This window comes from Agelaius phoeniceus, chromosome 6 (assembly GCF_051311805.1).
Source record: "Agelaius phoeniceus isolate bAgePho1 chromosome 6, bAgePho1.hap1, whole genome shotgun sequence".
In the NCBI taxonomy this organism is placed as follows: domain Eukaryota; kingdom Metazoa; phylum Chordata; class Aves; order Passeriformes; family Icteridae; genus Agelaius; species Agelaius phoeniceus.
In genome coordinates, this window is record NC_135270.1 from 54,361,423 (window position 1) to 54,381,079 (window position 19,657).

At 37.5% G+C, this 19,657-nt stretch overlaps 1 protein-coding gene across 10 annotated transcripts in view; it reads left to right on the top strand.

Moving 5' to 3' along the window:
• The window catches only part of KLC1 (kinesin light chain 1), a 45,600-nt gene extending 26,745 nt beyond the window's left edge, over positions 1-18,855 (top strand). Inside the window, exons 8-16 of one of the 10 annotated variants that reach the window (XM_077180753.1) lie at positions 111-284; positions 426-525; positions 1,393-1,442; positions 1,530-1,597; positions 2,998-3,110; positions 5,099-5,232; positions 10,390-10,520; positions 15,073-15,139; positions 16,492-18,855. In XM_077180753.1, coding sequence (XP_077036868.1) covers positions 111-284; positions 426-525; positions 1,393-1,442; positions 1,530-1,597; positions 2,998-3,110; positions 5,099-5,232; positions 10,390-10,520; positions 15,073-15,139; positions 16,492-16,557 — 903 coding nt within the window. In that variant the 3' untranslated portion in view covers positions 16,558-18,855. Of the gene's footprint in view, positions 1-110; positions 285-425; positions 526-1,392; positions 1,443-1,529; positions 1,598-2,997; positions 3,111-5,070; positions 5,233-9,066; positions 9,697-10,389; positions 10,521-15,072; positions 15,140-16,491 lie in introns of those variants that run through there. The other 9 variants (XM_077180755.1, XM_054634443.2, XM_077180754.1 and 6 more) reach the window with 9 other exon arrangements.
• Positions 18,856-19,657: the final 802 nt, after the last annotated feature.

Here is a 19,657-nt window from a genome sequence, read left to right on the forward strand (position 1 = left end):
TTTGCTGAATTGAGGAGGAATAAAACTAACAGGATGTTTCTGAATTATTTATTTCTAGACCCTGACGTGATGATTAGAGAATGTTTTAATACAGTGTATTTCATTTCCAGGTCCTGGGGAAAGATCACCCTGATGTTGCCAAGCAGTTAAATAACTTGGCTTTGCTATGCCAGAACCAGGGTAAATACGAGGAGGTTGAATATTACTATCAGAGGGCACTTGAAATCTACCAAACTAAGCTGGGACCAGATGATCCAAATGTTGCAAAAACAAAGAACAATCTGGTAAGCCCTTCCCAAAGCAGACCTGAGACAAAATATCTCGTGAATTGAAATGCACTTCTATCCACAATGTATTGTGTTTCTTGTTTGTAAAGACAAATAAAGCAATGTGCTGATACCTTTTGGGGGGTATTTTGTTTTTAGGCATCCTGCTATCTAAAACAGGGCAAGTTTAAGCAAGCGGAAACTTTATACAAAGAGATTCTTACTCGTGCTCATGAACGGGAGTTTGGCTCTGTAGATGGTAAGAAACTTGAGTCCCTAGATTTGAATTCATGTTTTATTTTTGTAGTTATGGAATAAAATTTGCAAGAAATCAAGTGTCCTTTTTAAAATTATTGTCTGCTTTAGGTGGACTTAAAAGGTGAACTGATAGATGTGTTGGAAGTAACATTCATCCTAATAAGGCTTTTAGATACAGCAGCAAACCTTTATTTCAAAAACATGAGGTAGACTTAGTGGGTTTATGTTTTATGGATTTTGTTTCTAGCCTAATTTATCTTACACCCCACTAAACCCAACTTTGGTATGTTTATAGAGGCAGAAAAATGTACATCACTTTCCAGTCACAGGAAAAAGTCAATGCAGGATTTTAGTGACATAAATAAATAAAGACATTGTTAATGCAAGCTCTCCATTAACATATTTAAAGAACGGGGAAAACACCTTTAAATTGAGAATTACACTGTACAGTGAAGTCATGTACATTTTATAAACTAAAAATCCCAGTAAAGCATTTTCACTGAATTCCACGTCAGTAGCATATGCACCACTTAGTGGATGACAAAGTAGTTGTTAGGATAAAAGAAATAAATTCATGTTTTCTAGCACAGAACTAGACACCTGACAAATGGGTGGCAGTGTATACTTACTTCAAAGCTTCTCAGAAGTAACTGTTCCTAAGTTCAGATAAGAAAAAGAGACAGAATTGTAAAACTGTAAAAGAGCTGTGTCTTTTATTTATCTGCTGCTTCTAGTATGGACAGTAAGTTTTTTTTTGCAACAATAGTATAATTCCCTGGTTCTCAGCTTCATTTCAGAGTAGTGAAAATCCAACAATCAATACCCTGTAGTTTTGTTCTTCTGTAAAATACTTTTCTTGTTTCACCAGATGAAAATAAGCCTATCTGGATGCATGCAGAAGAGAGGGAAGAATGCAAAGTAAGACCATTGTTATAAATCTTTTTTGGAGCTTATATTTGTTTTAGGTTGCAAATCAGATTTTTTTCAACTGTACCTTTGTTCTAGGGAAAGCAGAAAGATGGCACATCTTTTGGAGAGTATGGTGGCTGGTACAAAGCCTGCAAAGTTGATAGGTGAGTAACTCCTTCACAGGACAAACAACTCATTAATACTCAGTGTCTCAGATTAAAGCATTTCTAAGAATGAAACCAAAGCAACTCTTTGGTTAGGACTATAAAAATGAAAGTATTAAACATTCCAGGCCCTAGACTGGTTTTCAGGAATACAGCAGCACTTTTCAAGTCCTGAGGCTGCTTAGATCCAGTGACATGAAATTGCCCCAGCTGTGTTCTTGGCAGTCCTTCAGGTGGCAGCATGGGTCACCTTTCCCTCTATTCCACTCCCTGGCACGTCTGCCCTCCCTGCCCCTGCAGGGCCTCTGGAGAGGGCCAGAAATGAGCCTGCAAATAACTGCACCTTTAGTTACATAGCTGGCACAGGAAAACAAAGCTAAACTGCCACAACTAAGCATTACTTGAGTTTCTAAATCTTCTAGAATATAGTTGTGTGAATATGACAATGTATACTTTAAAGTGAAAGAAGAGAAACAAGGATTTCAACTTGGATTGTATGGATTGTAGTTGGTGAAGTTTTTTTTTTTTTTTTTGCTCTAATTTTGTTCCATTACTGCACCTTTTTTAACGTGTAGGTGGTGCAGTGCATGAAAAAACCTGCAACTAGTATTGATAGTCAGTGAGAATTTTTTGTTTATTAAGTATTTGAATGCTCATGTTTAACAGGAATCAGAGCCCTTGTACTGTTGAAATCTCTTTTTTCTCCATCCTGAGTTCTGTGGATACAATACATTTTTTTTGGTTTGTTTTTCATGTACTTGTTCATTCTAATGCATGAGAAGATCTTTTCTCCGTTGTTAGTGGAGCAAAACTTCACTCAAAAATAATATGATTGAGCTAATTTTATGCCATTGAAACAAAAATGTCTTTTTTGTGAGACTTGTTAATGAAATGGGCAATTTTTTGCTTTTGTTGTTCAAGCAAATTGGAATGCACAGAAACTGCAAATAGGTGTTAAGTAAAAGCTGATGAAAGCAGCTGTTAATTGCTTTTGTGACTAACACATGCTACATGTGGTCTCTCTAATAGTCTATGCATGAATAAGCATTTATTTTTTGGAAGCTGCACAATTATTCAGTTGGATATGCTCATCTAGAACTAAATTTGCACCTTGAGGGGCAGCTGAGGAGCACAAGATTTTGGCATTCCAGTTTCAGGATGTTGGCTAGTCACAGAGACATTGATAGGCTTTGAAAGGGGTCAGCAGGTTATTGTGTGTACATGAAGTACAGTATAGTGCATTTCAAGACAGAATAAATTATTACAAAATATGATAAACACTGTTAATTTAAGCTTTTATTAGTGAATTGAGAAGAGTTTGCTGTATGAGTATATATTTAACATAGAGTTACTTTTATTTTATTTATAGAGTTATTTTATATTTTATTTTCTTTCAATAGTCCAACAGTAACAACTACTTTAAAGAACCTTGGGGCACTTTACAGACGACAGGGCAAATTTGAAGCTGCTGAAACATTAGAAGAGGCAGCAATGAGATCTCGTAAACAGGCAAGTATGAAAATTCATCTGAATGATGTTTCTGCACTGTGGTCATGCAGATTCTCAACTTCCTGTGTGCAGAATATGGAAACTTTCAGTGCCTGGTCACCCTCTAATTTCAGCCTGAGCTGGTGATAAACTGATCCATCTTAACACTTGCAGTTTGGTTAATTGTTAGGGCAGTGGCACCATGTACTGGGGACATGATTCAAACTGGAGGTGAAATTATGTGGAAAATGAAGGAGCAGAAAACATTGTGTTGGCCAGCAGTGCTCAATTAATTGGCTGCTTGTCCTGGGAAACAGACTGTAGCTGGGGGAAAATGGGGAGGTTCTGCTGGAAATCTCCTTTGCCAATCATGCTGTTCTATTTTTAATAAGGAGCTGTCAGAATTAAAAATATTCAGTTGCTGCATACAGCTGACTAACAGAAACCTTTTGTTACTTCTGTAAACTAATGGGATAAATATTACAGTTTCAGTGGGGACTTCCTTTTACTGTATTCTCTTTGTGCTCTCAGATCTACTCTTCAAGTAACCCTTTCTCCCTTCTCTTGAAAGGTAGAAGAGAGTTTGGGTTGGTTGGGGGTTTATTGGCTTTTTTTTTTCTTTCCCTTTTGGATGGTTTGATAAGTGACACTTATAAGACACTTTTATAAGTGTCTAAGACTGAACAAGAAGACTTGGGTTGTCAATTGGTGTTAAAATGGAAAGCAAAGTAAGAAAATACAAGTAAACAAGCATCGTAAATGTTCAATTTTAATTTCATTTTTTTTAATATGAGAATAAATAAGACTTGTATTTTTTGAAGCTTGCTGCTGACTTTATTTTTATGGATGCTTCAGAATTTCACTGTGCATCATATACCACCTCTTCCATTAATCCGTAATATATGGCAGTATACACACCCCTAGATTTAGATGTAGGAGATAATGCTGTGTTACAGCAGCATTTAACTCTACCTTTTTATTCTGGGTCATTCAAGTAATGCTCTTCACTTAGGGAAAAACAGTTACATGGGAACAAGAAACTGACATCTCCGTGCCACTAAAACAACTTTCATGCTTATTCATGCACTTTTAAGAACTTTGGCATCCTTTTCACTTTCTGCATTGTGGTTGGCTTTATGGATTTGCCACACACATCCCTGCTGCATTTGCTGCTAGTGCTGTACTGTAGAAGATGCAGAATATTTTCTAAAGTATAAGGCATGCATCTGGGATCTCTTCCTGTCAGCAAGTACTGGTTATGATGTGAAGTAGGTTTATAATGAAGAAGACAAAACTGAAAATAAATAGGATTTGAGTTTTGATATTTTCTAATTGCTGTGTTAAAGGTTTTTGTTTTAGTGCAGGGTTTTCATAGAAGGTACTTTAGCACTTCTATGATATTTAAAGGATTATTTTATAATTGATAGGCATGCTTAAACACAAAGTTAATATATTGACCATATATTTAGTATGTTTATTACAAGTTTCTATTCCATGTGATTTCTTTCTGAGAGAAAATTACATTAATGCCAAGTGTTCTATGTCAGTATTTTTAAATAACACCACCTGTTTCTGAGGTACTAGAGATTCAGACACCTCTCCAAAGGCAGGTGAAAACAGCACCATTTGATGGGTAGAAAACTTGAGAATTCCATTGATGGTTCATGATCTATAAGTTGCTTAAATATTTAGCTGATTGCCAGATTGCTTCAGGTGAGTGACACAAACACCACAAGGCTTAGACGAGTGATAAGAAAGGAAGAAAAGAATGGCAAGTCAGGAGTTCTCAAACTGCTAAACTGTTCACTCGATGCTGTGTTGATCCTTGCAATTCAGAAAGGGCAGCTCAGCTGCTCTCTGGAAGCAGAATCCGACTGATGGAATTGCGGGTTGCTTTTACCCCTTGCGCAGCTCTCACGTGTAATTTGTAGCTTAACAGAGCTTGTAACAAGATAAAGCCTCTTCCCATTCTATCAAATTCTCAGGGTCTTGACAATGTTCACAAACAGAGAGTGGCCGAGGTGCTGAATGACCCTGAGAGCATGGAGAAGCGGCGCAGCAGGGAGAGCCTCAACGTGGATGTGGTAAAGTACGAGAGCGGCCCTGATGGCGGCGAGGAAGTGAGTATGAGCGTAGAGTGGAACGGGGTAAGTACAGTACACAGTTGGACACAGTAGCCTAGGAGCTCCTCCCTTACAGCTCACCAGCCTGCTGTGCTCTCAGGAGTTTCCTGCTTCATCTACCTCGTGGTTTTTAATTTTGCAGAAACAATTAAGAAATGAAGAATAACATTTTGTCTAGCATAATGCTAAAAAACTCATCCTATTTAAAAGTTCTAAGATACCCTTTCTGTTGCTGTCCTGAATGGTGATATTTCTGCAAGAATCCCAAGCAGTTGTATCTAAGGCCAAGTTGTGTAATGCTGATTGAGTGTCCTGGTTGTGGTCTGGTGTACAATTGCTTGTCAGTGGTTTGTTTTTAATGGTAGAAATAATCTTGCAATTAACTCACTTTTGCTTTTTTCCTTTTGGTGCCGTATTTGCTTGTAATTTAAATGTTTATTTAAAAAAAATCCATCAGATGGAATCGCAAAAAACATTTCCTATGTAGATATACTGAGTGTTAGCAGTCTCAGAGCAAATTAAAATGACCAGTGTAACACTAAAATAATTCTAATCTCCTCCTCACCCAGCTTGCTGGAGGAAGGAGCACAGCTTTCCAAAGTGCTGTACAGTCCATTTTAAGAGGCAGTACCATCACATAACAATGTGGTGGTGACTTCATGGCTTTCCCATATTAAAATCTGTCTGGAGCCAGGGCTTGTTCCTATTTGTTTCCCATATATTGGCTTCACTGTGTTACACTGATTGTCATAAAGTAAAAACATACATATAATATGTATAATGTGATTACATGTGCATTTCTCTAACCATTGTTTTCCTTTAATTTGAAGGACAGTGCAAGCTTTCAGTTATTACCTGGCTTATGTAGTTTGCTTCTGTCACCACCTTTCCCCATGATTTATCCCATTGCTGGCAATGGGATACATGTTGCACTCTTAACTAACTCCCAGCTGCAGTTCTGCTGAAAATACTCTTAGATTATAAAAGTGGTGTTGCTTTTGCTGTGTGGGAGGGGAAGTAGCCTACTTTGCAATATTGAGTGTTCTGAAGCTTCATTTCTCTTACAATAGCAATCTTTTTCTCCCCATCTTTTTGTAAGCAACATGAGACAAAGCTTAGCATTCCAAAGCAACCTTGAGAAAACATGTAGTGCTTTAGTCTTAAAGGAGAATGTTCTTTCCATCTTTGCTTTTGTCTCTTTATTACTGTTTTCTTGGCATTGGTGTTCTCAGTGCCAAGACAGTCAATCAGCATCTGTTGTGAATTAATACTGCATCATTAATAAAGCCAAAGTCAGGTTGAATAACTCTCTTTTTAATTCTCATTTTGCCCATTCAGCATTAGAACTGTGTACTGTACTCCTCCCTTAATTTTCACTATACTTTGCATGACTGTATATTCTAAATGAATTAAACTTTTTTCTGTTATAGACATTAATGCATGCAGGGTTTGGATGGAAAGGGCCTCCTGGGGAAAAGCAATAGACAGTATTTCTAGGTCAATATTTGAATCAAAATCAGTGATAAAATTTGCTGGTCTGAAAAACTAAATTTGACATCTGAGGGTAAGCAAACTTCATTTTTAGTGTGCTGAAGTGGCATTGCTTCATTCTCATCTTTGTTATTTCTTTTTTCCCCCCTCTTGAGAGAAGGTATTTTGTATTACATGTTCTACGTGAAGTGGGCAGCTCTCTCTCCCTCCCCCTGCAAGTGTTTCTATCTCAGTGATGTTCTTTCCTCTTCTTTATATTGTGTAGTTTTTTTACCCTTGTGTGTTCCCTCCAGACAAAATACTCTGATTCATAAAGTGGTGTAGAATCTTTTATTTGTGTCTGCAGAGCCTGAAGAGAGGCCTTTTCCATTTAAATTCTTTTGAAGTGGTCAAGCTGACTCTGAGAGAATAGGTGGAGTATGCAAAGGGACAAACTCAACAAAATTCTGTCAGAAGATGTAATTAAGGTCCTGCCATATGTAATGTAATCCATAATAAGCATTGTAGGCTTTGATGTAATATTTTGCACTCTTACAAAAGAACAGAAATATCTATTGAAGTAAATCAGCCAGTAACTATTAAAACAGACACATTTAAGTGAGGTGCTACAGTGCATCTTTACATGCCACTTTTAAAGTTCATGACTGAAAGTGAACAGAAGATACTTGAAAATACAAGGAAGTACTTGTTCTTAAAAATGGAAGGTGGGAAAGCCCAGATTTGATCTCTTACTATACTTTTATATAAAAAATAACAGTGAGTACCTGTAACTGGCATTTTTTAACTGATCTGGCAGCCTGCTGCAGGACAGATTAAAATCCTTGTGCTACTTATTAGAATGTTTGTAGTGTGAGGAATTATCTTTTCATAACTCTAATCCATATGCTTCAGAGAGACAGGCTTTTGGGCATGTAAGTGCAGTTCCAGGTGAAGGGAAAATGATGGATTTCACTGCCATAGATGAGAGTTACTCTTGTTTAAATAAGTGCCAGACAGAGGGATGTTGTGGCACACTAAGTACAGGAGATGGTGATGGTAAGCAGCAGTAATAAGGTGATTCTCATTCTGAATGGCATAAAAATTGGCAATTAAACTTTGCCATAAAAACAGCTTGTGAGTTTTGGTTTTGTTTCCTTTGGCATCAGAAATGTTTTTGTTTTTTTAATCCGGAGCTCATATTTTAGAAGTGTTTTGTTAATCAAGCAGTCAGTGTTTAACTTAGGAGTTTGATATTTTTATTTTGATTTGAAGTACCCAAAAGCTTGTCTGCTTATTCCTACTTTTCTAATTAGTTTTACTGTATAGAGTTAGACTCCATACTTACCAAATTTGTCTTGCCTTTGGATCATTTTCACTTCTCTGGTATTCCTGATTGCAAACCACAGGAATAATTAGCCTTTTCCCTGATCTAATACTCCTAGCTGGAATTTAGACTTCAGTTTATTCAATCCTGCAAAGCAGAAGTCTGTCATTAAGTGTGAACAACATATGCAATTGAGTTTGAAGCATAAATACTCAGTTAGATTTAGATCTTCTGATCACTTGGTAGCAGGGCATTTTGCCATTTCCAAGGATAATTTTAATTACTGTTCATTCCAGTTGTTACAGGCAAAGGCTCTCAAGACAGATATCATGAATCTATCAGTAATGGTCTCTGTACTTGTACAAAGAATAAAAAGTGTGCAAGTTGAACCACAGTTTATTTTAAAGGTATATTGATTCAGCTGCCTCTCACTGCATTAGGGACAGTAGAGAAAATTCCACTTGGATTATAAATATAGACACAAACACAGATATGTTCTAAAAATACTTGTGAAAGTGAACTGACCCAGGCCAGTTGGATTCTAGTTCCTTAAGGGAATTATGAGAATTTTGTCTGGAGGTTAGGTGAAGACCTCTTTCTTCTTGCACTTTTGTTTCAAGGAAAATTCCTGACAGAAGTTAAAGCTGAAATGAATGCACTTTGCTCCATTCTTTTTTCTTTTTTTTTTCTTTTTTTTTTTTTGTGTTAATGTCAACTGAAAAAAAATCCTTTTTTTTTTGTTTGTTTCTGAAATGTAATAGCAAAGCTATTTCTTGTTAAAGGTGTTTTGTATTTTATACAAATTCTAACTTGAATGCACAGCATCAGTCATGCTCATTTGTCAGTCCCATCTCAGTGATGTAGGTGAAACTGCATAAAGATGTAGGTTCTGCTAACTGCAAGGGCCTGCACTTTGTACTTAAGGGCTGTCCAAACAGTTACTCTAGAAAAAAAAAAAGTTTTGAACATGACCTAGAAATACTGTAAACTAACTGTTCAAAATTGAAAACTGTTGAATTTTTCCCAACAGTTTCATTCAGTTTTTCTCTCTCCATTTCTGACAGGCCTAGATGCCTTTTGTGATTCTTATACTGTCTCCTGCATGACGGGCGTGCACCATCTTCAAGCTTTAACTTCTCTCTTCAGTACTGACTGCTGTGTTTTAGCAAACCCCTTAAGATTCTTGTCAGAGCTACACTTCCCTGTAAACTGGCCATTCCTTCAGTGCTGGTGTCGTTTTTGGTTTTCTATTTCTGTACCTGTGTAGCTTTGCCAGATATGTATCTAGTCATACCAAATGTTATTACAACCATTTGCTGTGTAATACATTAGTAAAAAAAAACCAAACAAGTAACAATGACCTTTATAAGTAGCTGTTCACTATGGAATAAAGGTAGTTAAAAGTATCACACAAGGTATTATTGAAATGGCATGATGGTGATCTTTACAGGAGAAAAACCAAACCCGTACAAGTAAAGCATGTTCTCCAAGTGCTTTAAAATGTATTTAGAGACCTATTATATGGTTAACATCAATATGGAACTCTGGATGTCTTCACTTACAATTATTCTAAAGTAGCATTGCTGTTTAGTCTTTGTGTGAGATTTTGGCAATTATGCTTTTCTCTACTAATCTTGGTGTTCAGTGATTTGTGTATTTGTCTTTCTAACTTCTAATAAACTCACTCCAACTCAGGTGTCTGTCTTTGCTTAGTAGTGCTTTTTTCTTTTTCAACTCTTCTTTCATAATCACATAGGTTTTCTGTGGAGACTAGGAAGTGGTCACTTCTAATCTTACTAAACTCTTGGGGTTTTGTAAGAGCAAAAACATTTAAAAATAGAATTGTGGTCACTCTGGGTCAGCACAGCAGTGTAAAACATGAATGCAAAATATGAAAAATAAATTTCATTGTGGTTTACTTTTTTGGTAAAGATTAAAAATGAAGCACAGGAATTTGATTAAAAGTATTTCTGATCAGAAATATTTTTGTTTAAGGATTTTAGGGTTAATTAAACATGTTTGCAAGTAATGTAGATATGTAGAAAGATGATGGAATGCTTTTGCTTGGGGCTTGTACTCTGTAACCATGGTGTGCTCGTATGAAATGGTGGTGGTGAATTGTTGGACTACTGTGGTGGGGCTTTATTAATGAAGAATTGTGGCTTGGGCATGTCTTCACATTTAGAAATCTTTGTTGCACTTTGGAAGGAGCCCTTTTGCTTTGATAAAGCTGTAGCTGTATGGTATTACATGTCTAGGTAAATGTATACAGTATAAGCATATATTAATAGCCATTAAAAAGTAATAATTCACCCCTGAGATGTTTTCAGGCCAGGCTGGGGCAGGGCAGCAGCTCCTGCAGTTTCACCTGTGTTCATTTCTTTCAGGATGGCACTGGATCCCTAAAGCGCAGTGGCTCCTTTAGCAAGCTCCGAGCCTCCCTTAGGCGCAGCAGTGAGAAGCTGGTTAGGAAACTGAAGGGAGGAAATTCCCGGGACAGTGAACCAAAGAACCCAGGGTAATTCCTTATCTGCTCTTGGCTGTGCTCTGTCCCCTGCTCTGTGCCCCACTGCAGCCCAGGGGAGCTCCCAGGGCAGTGTTCCCCTCCCTGCTTAGCCAACTGCATAGCAGACACAGCTATGTCTTAAAGAAAAATAAAATAGGAAATTACTTCTTAAACTTCCATTGTAAGTTCTGTAGCATCTGAGGATCTATATTTGCTTGTAAGAATTAACTCTTATTAAAAATTTCTTTTTTCTTTTTGCTGCTTTACCTACTTGAAGATTAGAAAAGCTTCATAGAACTACTGATAAATGTTAATTACCTGCAAAACTATTCTTTTCACACAGCAGTGGAGAATAATAACTGTTACTGGTTTTTACAGTAAAAGCCTGAATACACTAAACCTCCAACTAACATTCTTGATATAGCTTAGTATCTTGATATATTCTTGATATAGCTTTTTATATTGCTATGAGCATAAAGAGAATTACCAACTGAAGCCTCTCTTGGTTTCTCTTTTTGGAAGACTCAGAGGAGAATGTTGAAAAACTTGAGCCTAGTTGTGCATCTTACTAACATTTTGGCTCCAATGAAATCTAGTAAAAATCCACATTTACTGAGTGTGACTGCTCACTCTTCCCAATTTGCCATATGATGATGGATTTGTATGTAATATTTCTAATAAATCCATAAAATCATTCATCACTTCTTGGCTGCTGCAGAGAAGTCAGAATGTTAAAATGTACCTGCTACTTTTCATGGTGGCACTTCTGGGTGTTCCACTCACCCCCAACACAATTGCAGTCAATTTTACAGGGTTTTTGCCCTTGTTGTGAAAAACTAGAAGTCATTTAGTTGACAGGAAACTGCCAGTGTGAACTTGTGCTTTAAAACAGTCATATTGGAGAACTTGGGGTAGCTTGTGATGGAGCTGCTGAATCTGAGTAATGCAGTGGATGATGATAATGATGGTATTACTTAAGACAGTGACCTGGAGGCAGGGTCTCACTGTGCTTCTGGAAGTGCTCCAGTGAAGTTTTGTCTTATTGTTTTTATGGCTGTAAAACATTAGGTACAGCAGCAGTACATGTACAATTATCTTCCTTGCATGCCTGTTTCAAATTCAGCCTGATCTGAATTTTAGAGTTGTTACTTAAAATTCCACTGCCAGACACTTGATGTTTAAGGCATTGAATAGAATTGAAGGCCAAAATTCCTTTGCATTTATTGATCCATTATTAACAGCTACCTCTGAGATAAGAGGTTGGGAGTAACCTATGGAAAGCACCAGATTAAAAGAATGAAAGATGTAAAATGTAGAATACTTTAGGGAAAACAAAGGCAAGCCAAAATAGAATAAAAGGGACATTTCCTTCTTTCTCTTCAGTATTAGCAGCTTTATACATTGGTTTTCTGTTTCTATTCAATTCTGTCCAGAGTTCATACATCATAGTTCAGGTATATTGTTGTATGAATATGAATGCATGGCTAAATTTGGATTTTCTCCTCATTTTTGTGAGATGTGGAAAGGCTTTCAGTTTCACAAAAGCCAGGAGGTTTATTCCTTATTCTCTGGAGTATTTATAGCTAGCTCTTTCTGCAGGTAAAGTAACTCCATGTTTATAGGTATAGAAAATGATGCTTACATAGAACTGAAGATATTTGGCTTTGCAGTGCCTGTGAGAACTCCCCTGCCTTGTTAGTGTCTGCACCTGAGTTGTGTTACCTGACCAGAGTCCTCTCCCCAAGCTAACATGAGTTACACCCTGGGGTCTGCAGCACCAGATGAGATTTCCTCAGATGGAGGCATTAATGTGGAACAAAATTCAAAGCAAAGCAGGATATTCCTTGCTTTCCCTTTCTGACAAAATCATCTTGTTTTTAGATGTCACCATAGTTCTCAAGGAATAATTTATTCTTAAAACTTGCAATAAGTGTATTACATTGCCAGGCTTTTCTGTAGATAGGCACTTTCAGTATATAGAACAATGAATACTATAATTTATGTTCTTGTAATAAATAATTTTAAAATCCTGATTTATATTAGCTGATTTTAATAAGAAATGCAGAAATTTCTGGTATTAAACACCAGCTTTGTTAGGTCATAAAGCATAGCTTACATATTGATATTCCAAGAAATCATTTTGATTTCATTTTATGAAGAAACTTTAGTGAATAGAATTTTCTTTCTTCTTCTTTCAAGTATAGCAAAAGGCACATTCAGTTGTTACCATGCAGACCTTTGGGTTTGAGTGTGTTTGACAGCTGAATATTTCAATACAGACATAGCACACCTATAAATCTTCCTTGCTGTGAAGGCAGCCACTTTAGGCAGAACCCTTCTGTGCCTCCCTCCTTGCCAGTGCATTCCCTGCCTGTGTCTCGAGGAAGGTTTATTTTGAACTTCATTTACACCTCTTGTTTATACTCTACTTCTCTAAATAGGCATTGACAGTGCTGGTGTGAGCACTGACTGAGAAATACTTGAATAACAATGACTCACAGGGTGAAAGAAGGACTTAGTGTCCATGTTGTTACTTGATACAGAAGGTTGAAGAGAATGAAATGGAAAACTCATCAGGGAAATTGTTTCTTTACAATCCTGCAAATGCATTTTTAAACAAATAGGTATCTTAAAACTGGTCTTTGAAACATGCAATACCTGAAGCAACGTATCAGTTCTTTAGAGAATTCAGTTCTGTAGTAATTTAACTTTGATTAATTAGTGTTCCTTATTTTTTCACATCAAAAATATTGACCACACAGCAGAACAGTTAAGATTTCTAATCTAAAAGAAAAAAAAAACAAGCTTTCATTGTTGCTATTATTTATGCACCAAAAAAATGTCTGCATGTTCTTTGTGGAGCCATGTTTGTAACATGGAGGGAACTAAAAGTGCAATTGCCAGACTTAAAGTTCTTAAAAGTGTTGATTTAAACAAACCCAAACAAATAAAAGACCAACCCACAAACAAAGTAGTATCTCGGGTATTAATAATTTTTTTTTAATTGGCACTTTAGCAAGAACCTAAAATACCTGTGTGAACTTTTACTGGTGGATTTTGTTTCCCTGGAATATTTTCCATAAACCTTTGTGCTCCTTTGGAGAGTTTTCTGTAACATTTTGTTTGTTTTACAGATTAACTTCCTTTGACTTCCATATATAACCCCTGTTGTACCTGTTTCCTTGAATAAATGAGAGGTGTACACCATGCATGAGTCCTTGCTTTGTTGTTGCTAACACTCATGTCAAATATTGTAAATTCTGTGCTTCTGGCTTTGGAAACACCCAGATGTAGTGCTGGAGAACCAGCCAGGCTGTGTTGTGTGGCAGCTGCTGCCTCGTGTTTTGGTTCATTGTCCTGCTAAGCTTTTGCTTTACCAAAGCATTTCAAACTTGTGCTTTGATTGTGAGCAGTGTTGCTTCAGTAGGAAGAAAATCTGGTTAATATCTAATGTGATCTGTATGGAAAAACCTTCCCATGTTACTGGAAGGCATTGGAAATCTTGCTTTAGCCAGTTGTCCCAAGCTGCAGGTAGCACTGCAGGGTTGGGGCTCATTGTCTTGTGACCAGTTCATCAAATATGTATTCAAAGCCCTCATTTAGTTCTGAAAGAGGTAAAGAGCTCATGAAAAATCAGAGCAAATGCAGAATATTCTGAGGAATGGACAGGCACTGGTGTAAAGGACATCAGACATCCCATGATAGGAACCCTAGGGCTGATCAAGAATTTTATGATGCAAAAACTTGAAAATATTTTTTGTTAAATTTTGTGTATATTTGAGAAATATAGATGAATTATTTACCTACAAATTAATCCTCGTTTGAAACAGCAGCAGATACTGCAGTTAATGCAGTGATATTTTGACTGTAGTCTCTCCTGGGTAGGTGATGAATTTTTTCCCCTTTTCCATTGCTTTCCATACTGTGTTCCAGGGTGCTTGTTACCACTGCTTGGAGTGTTATAAAGCCAAAAGCACAACCAAAGTTAACAGCAGCAACCCATCTTATTTCCTTTCACTTTGAAATACTTAAAATAAAACATTTTTAAAAGTGCTTTTAAAAATTTATTCTGAAGACTTAGCTAAATGAGGCAGAAAGTACCAGACTAACTTCTGTTGTAGCTTTTTCAAGGTAAATGCTGCCTACACAACAAACTTGTCTTTCAGATGTTTTTTCCTAAACTGTTTGAATGTTTTGATAATTTTGTAAGAAGCCACACAAAATTGAAACAGATAATTAATTAATTAGTTAATTAAAACTCAGTGTAAGTCACTGTATTAATTTGAGATTCTTTAAAAATGGAGATTTTATATCAGTTGCCTGAAATGTTTAAGCTCTGAGGAGCTTGTAATTTTGGGGGGGTTTATATGTAATTAGAAGTGAGTGCAAATATATTTGAAGTTCTGTAGTTGTTACCTTAAAGGCTGTGCCTCAGGTCACTTTTGAGGCATTGTTCCCACTCCCTTCACTGTGCATTGCTCGTTGTTGTACTTGTGTTTTTAGAGCTGTAGTTTTCAGCCATTCTGATCAGTTTATCCTTGCATGTTCACTGTCCTGGTTGCAGCATGAAGCGTGCCAGTTCTCTGAATGTTCTTAACATGGGTGGCAAGGCTACTGAAGATCATTTTCAAGTAAGAAGCCCTACAATACTCTTACAAAAATAAATACTGTTAGTAGGGTTTGGGATGAAAAGAGTGTGATAAATAATAACCCAACAACCTCACAGTGATTGTAAGGTCCTACTTCAGTAGGGTGTTTGAAGGCTGTGCTTAAGGCATCATTCTCTGACACTTTTGTGAATTATGATTAATTTTAAGAAAGAGTTCAAGTCTAACCAGGAAAGAGCATTGGCTTTTATGATACCAAGCAGTCTCTGGCTTTGGACTTCTATTACAGGGGATATAAAACTTATGGAATATTACATTCTTGTAAAAGCAACTTAAAAATGCAAGAACTGTTAAAGCCCAATATTTTCAATATTTTTTTACTGCAGTCTGTTTATTGCAAGGAGCCCTGTCATTGTAATTGCTGTATGTTACCAGGTGCCCCTAAACACTTCAGTTGTTTCTGAGGTTGCACAGGAGCAGTCTCAAAAGTTTGTCTGATCTGTGTTGTGCTTCTGCTAATATAAAAACTTACTTTGCTTAACTGTTCATGGTGTGCCCAAGTGCTACTCCTCATTGCCTGTTTTTACCTAACAAATCACTGTTTAAATTGTCAAATGAGTGAGCAATGTTCTTCTAAACACTGCTGTGTGTTTTACTAACACAGTAACTGCTACTAATTTTAGGAAGATAAAATTGCTTCTCTACTAACAAAACTGTAGGTGAGGATCTTCATCACCATCTCCTAAAGTAGCAGCAGGAAAGCCCCAGCTGTGGCTCTTGTTGTACTCCCTAGTGGTGTAAAGGTGGTGGAGCTGTGTGATCCTGATGAATGCTCTGCAGAGTTCTCTGTGGCTGGAAGTGTGAGCAAAACTTTGCTCAGGGTGAAGTTCAGCCAAAACCAGTGCAGGGTAAAGCACAACTCTCTGCAGCAGCAGTGCCAAGGGTGTCAGAGAGCCGTGTCCCGAGTGCCCCTGCCTGGATGGATCCCCAGTGTGTGTTAAATTGATGTCACTTCCAGAGGAGGGGCTTTTTGTTAGTGTCTACAACCCAGTAGTAAAATCAGTTCTTTCTTCTTGTGAACTTCTGTGGTCCCTCCACTATCCATACCCATGGCAATTCCCATAAATGGGCTCTTGCATTTCTGGGAAGGCTTAGGCTGGATTGTAAGGGTGTTTATGCTTTATAGTATTGCTAGTTAAAAATTGGGGAAAAAGATGTTTATTGGACTCTGGAAAGCATCCCCCTATCCAGCATGAACGGTTCTCAGTAGCTGCCTATGTTTGTTCCCATTTGTTAAAACTGGTACTTTGTTTGTTTGCTTGAACTATCTGGACATCTGCTTAATTTCTTTGTTTGTTTTTTTCCCCTTCACGCAGGAACGAAATAATTGTCTGACAGACTCGCGGGCTCTGAGTGTCAGTCATTCTGACCTGGCACACTGAGAGCTGGGACAGAAGCTAGCTCATATTCCTTGTGAATAAAGAAGCACTGAGACCTTCAAAGCTTTGGTTCCTCATCCTTGTCCATAGGAACACCTAGTTTGTAGATGTTGTTGGTTTTTTTCCAATGGACTGCTGTTTTTACTTTTTAAATAGGGACAATTTTAAACACAGCATTAGTGAGTGTTTTCTTCTAAGGGAAAACTATAGATAGGTATTGCTCCTTGCACTGCCCCCGTTCATGCTACTTACATAAATTTCTTTAATAGATCTGACTATTACAGCAGCCAAAAAAAAAAAGAGTAAAAAAACCAAACACATTCAATGTGTACCAAAATGCATTGGTGTTGGAAAATATAAAGAACCTGTGTGGCAGTAAATCCATGCAGTGCTGGAATGAGAAATGGATAAATTTATGTGCATTACTGTAGAAATTCCAGTTCAGCATTCTGTAGTGGTGGGGTTTGCCCTTGCACCACTGATTCTTGTAATGGTAGAAGCCTTGGCTAGCAAAACAGCACTTAGACATGACTGACTTAACCACTAGACTGAGCTGTTAAATCCTGCAGAAGTGATGGCTGGGGGTGAGTTACATTTAGATAGAATGAACAGCAACACCTGTGACCATAACTTCTGATATTGTAAGTCTTAGGGCACAATAGTCAATGGATATAGGATGGTTTCTGTACATCAGGAGAAATGGAAAAAAATCTTTGTGTGATTGAAGAATACTCAAGTTTTGGACTGCAACTGTCCCAGAGCAGCTGCTGCTGCTCTCAGGGGAGCATCGAGCCTCAGGTTGACTTTCTCGCTTGTCCACTGGAATTCACAATCCCATTCTCTGTTTGCTGAAAGTGCCCAACATTTCCTTATGCTGATCCCAAATCCTGCCTTTTTCCACACCAGCTGGTGACAGCAGAAGCAGGCACTGCACGCCAGGATGTCCCACTGTGGAGTGGCTGCTCTGCAAGGACCACTCCCTGCTAAGGCCCTCGTGGAAGCACTCAGAGGCTGTAAGTGACCTGTGTGACCACATATCCATGTTACAGGTTAATATATATATGCTGTCTGAACACAGGACTGCTGCTGGAACAAAGTATGTATGTATGTTTTAAGGATTTTATAGGCCTTAGGATTTCCTTTTGCTTTTCTGTAAAGCTTGTAATTTTGTTCATCTTTTGTAAAAATTCCTATTTGTGTGAAGTTGGATAAGAAAGTAAAAAAAAAAACAAGCAGTGTGTGTAAAAATGTATTTGTGGTCATAGTTGTGAGTTGGAAAATGTCGAACAAAATTAACTTTGGGAAAAGCTGGAAAATTCATTCAAAGTCAGCACCAACTGAAGAAGGTAAAATATAGGAACATAGGAAAGTTTTAGTATTTGAACAGGCTGTGAAAAGTAATTAGAATTAGTACTTAGTAGGAGTTTTTGACTGGGTTTGCACCTGGTTTTAAGTTGGTTACAGTAACTGATGCAGAAGTTGTCTGTGTAATGCACTTAACAATGTTTACCAGGAGGTACCGTCTGAGCATCTCTGCAAAGGAAGCCGTGCATGGTGCACCTGCTTTAGAGACAGTGTAGGAATGGTGAGAGACAATGCTGCTAATAATTTTGTAGAAGTTTTAGCACATAGTGCAATTCCTTAATGAACTCGAGCAGGAACAGGTTGTTGCTCGTTTATCTTAACAATAGATACTCATATAATGTTGACTTTTGAGTTTTAATCTTTTTATTAAGAGCTTTTTATATTAAAAGAATATGTAATATATATACTTCTTTTCCCCCCCTAAAGTACAACGTGCTCAGTGCCCCTGCTGGCTGACTGGGCTCCTGCACAGAGGCAGACTGAGCTGGCTTTGCTCAAAGAGCCGTGTCAGCTGCCAGGCCAGGGGTGGCCATGTGCAGCCCCAACCCCACTGGAGTCTGGCTTCCAAAAGAACCCCACAGAACTATTCAGACACAAAACTGTTTTGGTAGTAAGGAATTACTTAAACTGAAGGATGGGATTCCCACATTCAGCTTTGAAACAGAATGATTTTTTACAATCTCTCAAGCCCCCAGCCCTGTGTAAATAAGCAATAAATTATGTAACCATGCCAAATGACAATGTACAGTAAGTTTCGAAGTGCAAGACTGGTTTGTAGAGGGTGATGGTGAGGGAAATTTCCTGGTCAAGATCTTGCTGGTGGTGGCATTACTAATACTGTGCTTCTAAATGTTTTAATCCTTTTTATAATATTTTAAAGTGTGATGGAAAGTTAAGTTGTTGAGCTAATGCATATTAAACAACTTTTATATTTAAGAGGTTCATTTTTTTTTTTCTGAGAAGAAACAAATTTCAAGACTTCTTTAATCAATAATCCCTGAGAACAGTAGCCAAGTCCTTACTGTTAGGAGCCAGTGAGCTGTTAGCAGTTTAAGAACTTCTAAAAAACCCAAACCAAACCAAAGTCAACATTCCCTGTGTTTGAAGCATAGATGAGTTACTGTCAGGACATGGTTTATGTACACTTATATTTCACACAGCTTCTCAGTTCACTTTTGTGCAAGATTTTCTTTCTGGATTTCCTTTTGTAAGGTTGTAGTTAGAGCTAAGAGTCTGCATAAAGAATATATCCAGAATATCCAGTTGTATAATTCTGGGATGTCTTCAGCACCAAATTAAAGCAACAGCTCTGATGAAATAGAAAACCAGAAAAGACCTTCAGAATTGACAGACACCTTGTTAGGAAAACTGCAACAGTGCAGTTGTGTTTTTAATCTGGCATTTTTGGCCTTGACTAAAATTTTAAGGGTGAACTTGAATAAAAAGGTAATGAGGACTCCACATTGGGCCTCAGATTGTCCCCCCTGAGTCTGGTGTACAGCAGGATGGGGGATGGATTGTACATGGAATTGTTCCCTTCTGTCTCTGGCTGTGTGCTATATTGGCAATATTCATTCTTGAGTTTAGCTCTTACTGAATAGTCTTGTAAAATGTAATTGTTCCATGATTTGCTCCTCTTCTGGAGGAGTAACTGACCTGTTGCTGTGGTGTGCCTGCACTTACACAATGCAAAAAGAGTCAGTTATCTACAGTTTGTACTTAAATGACACTTTCATCC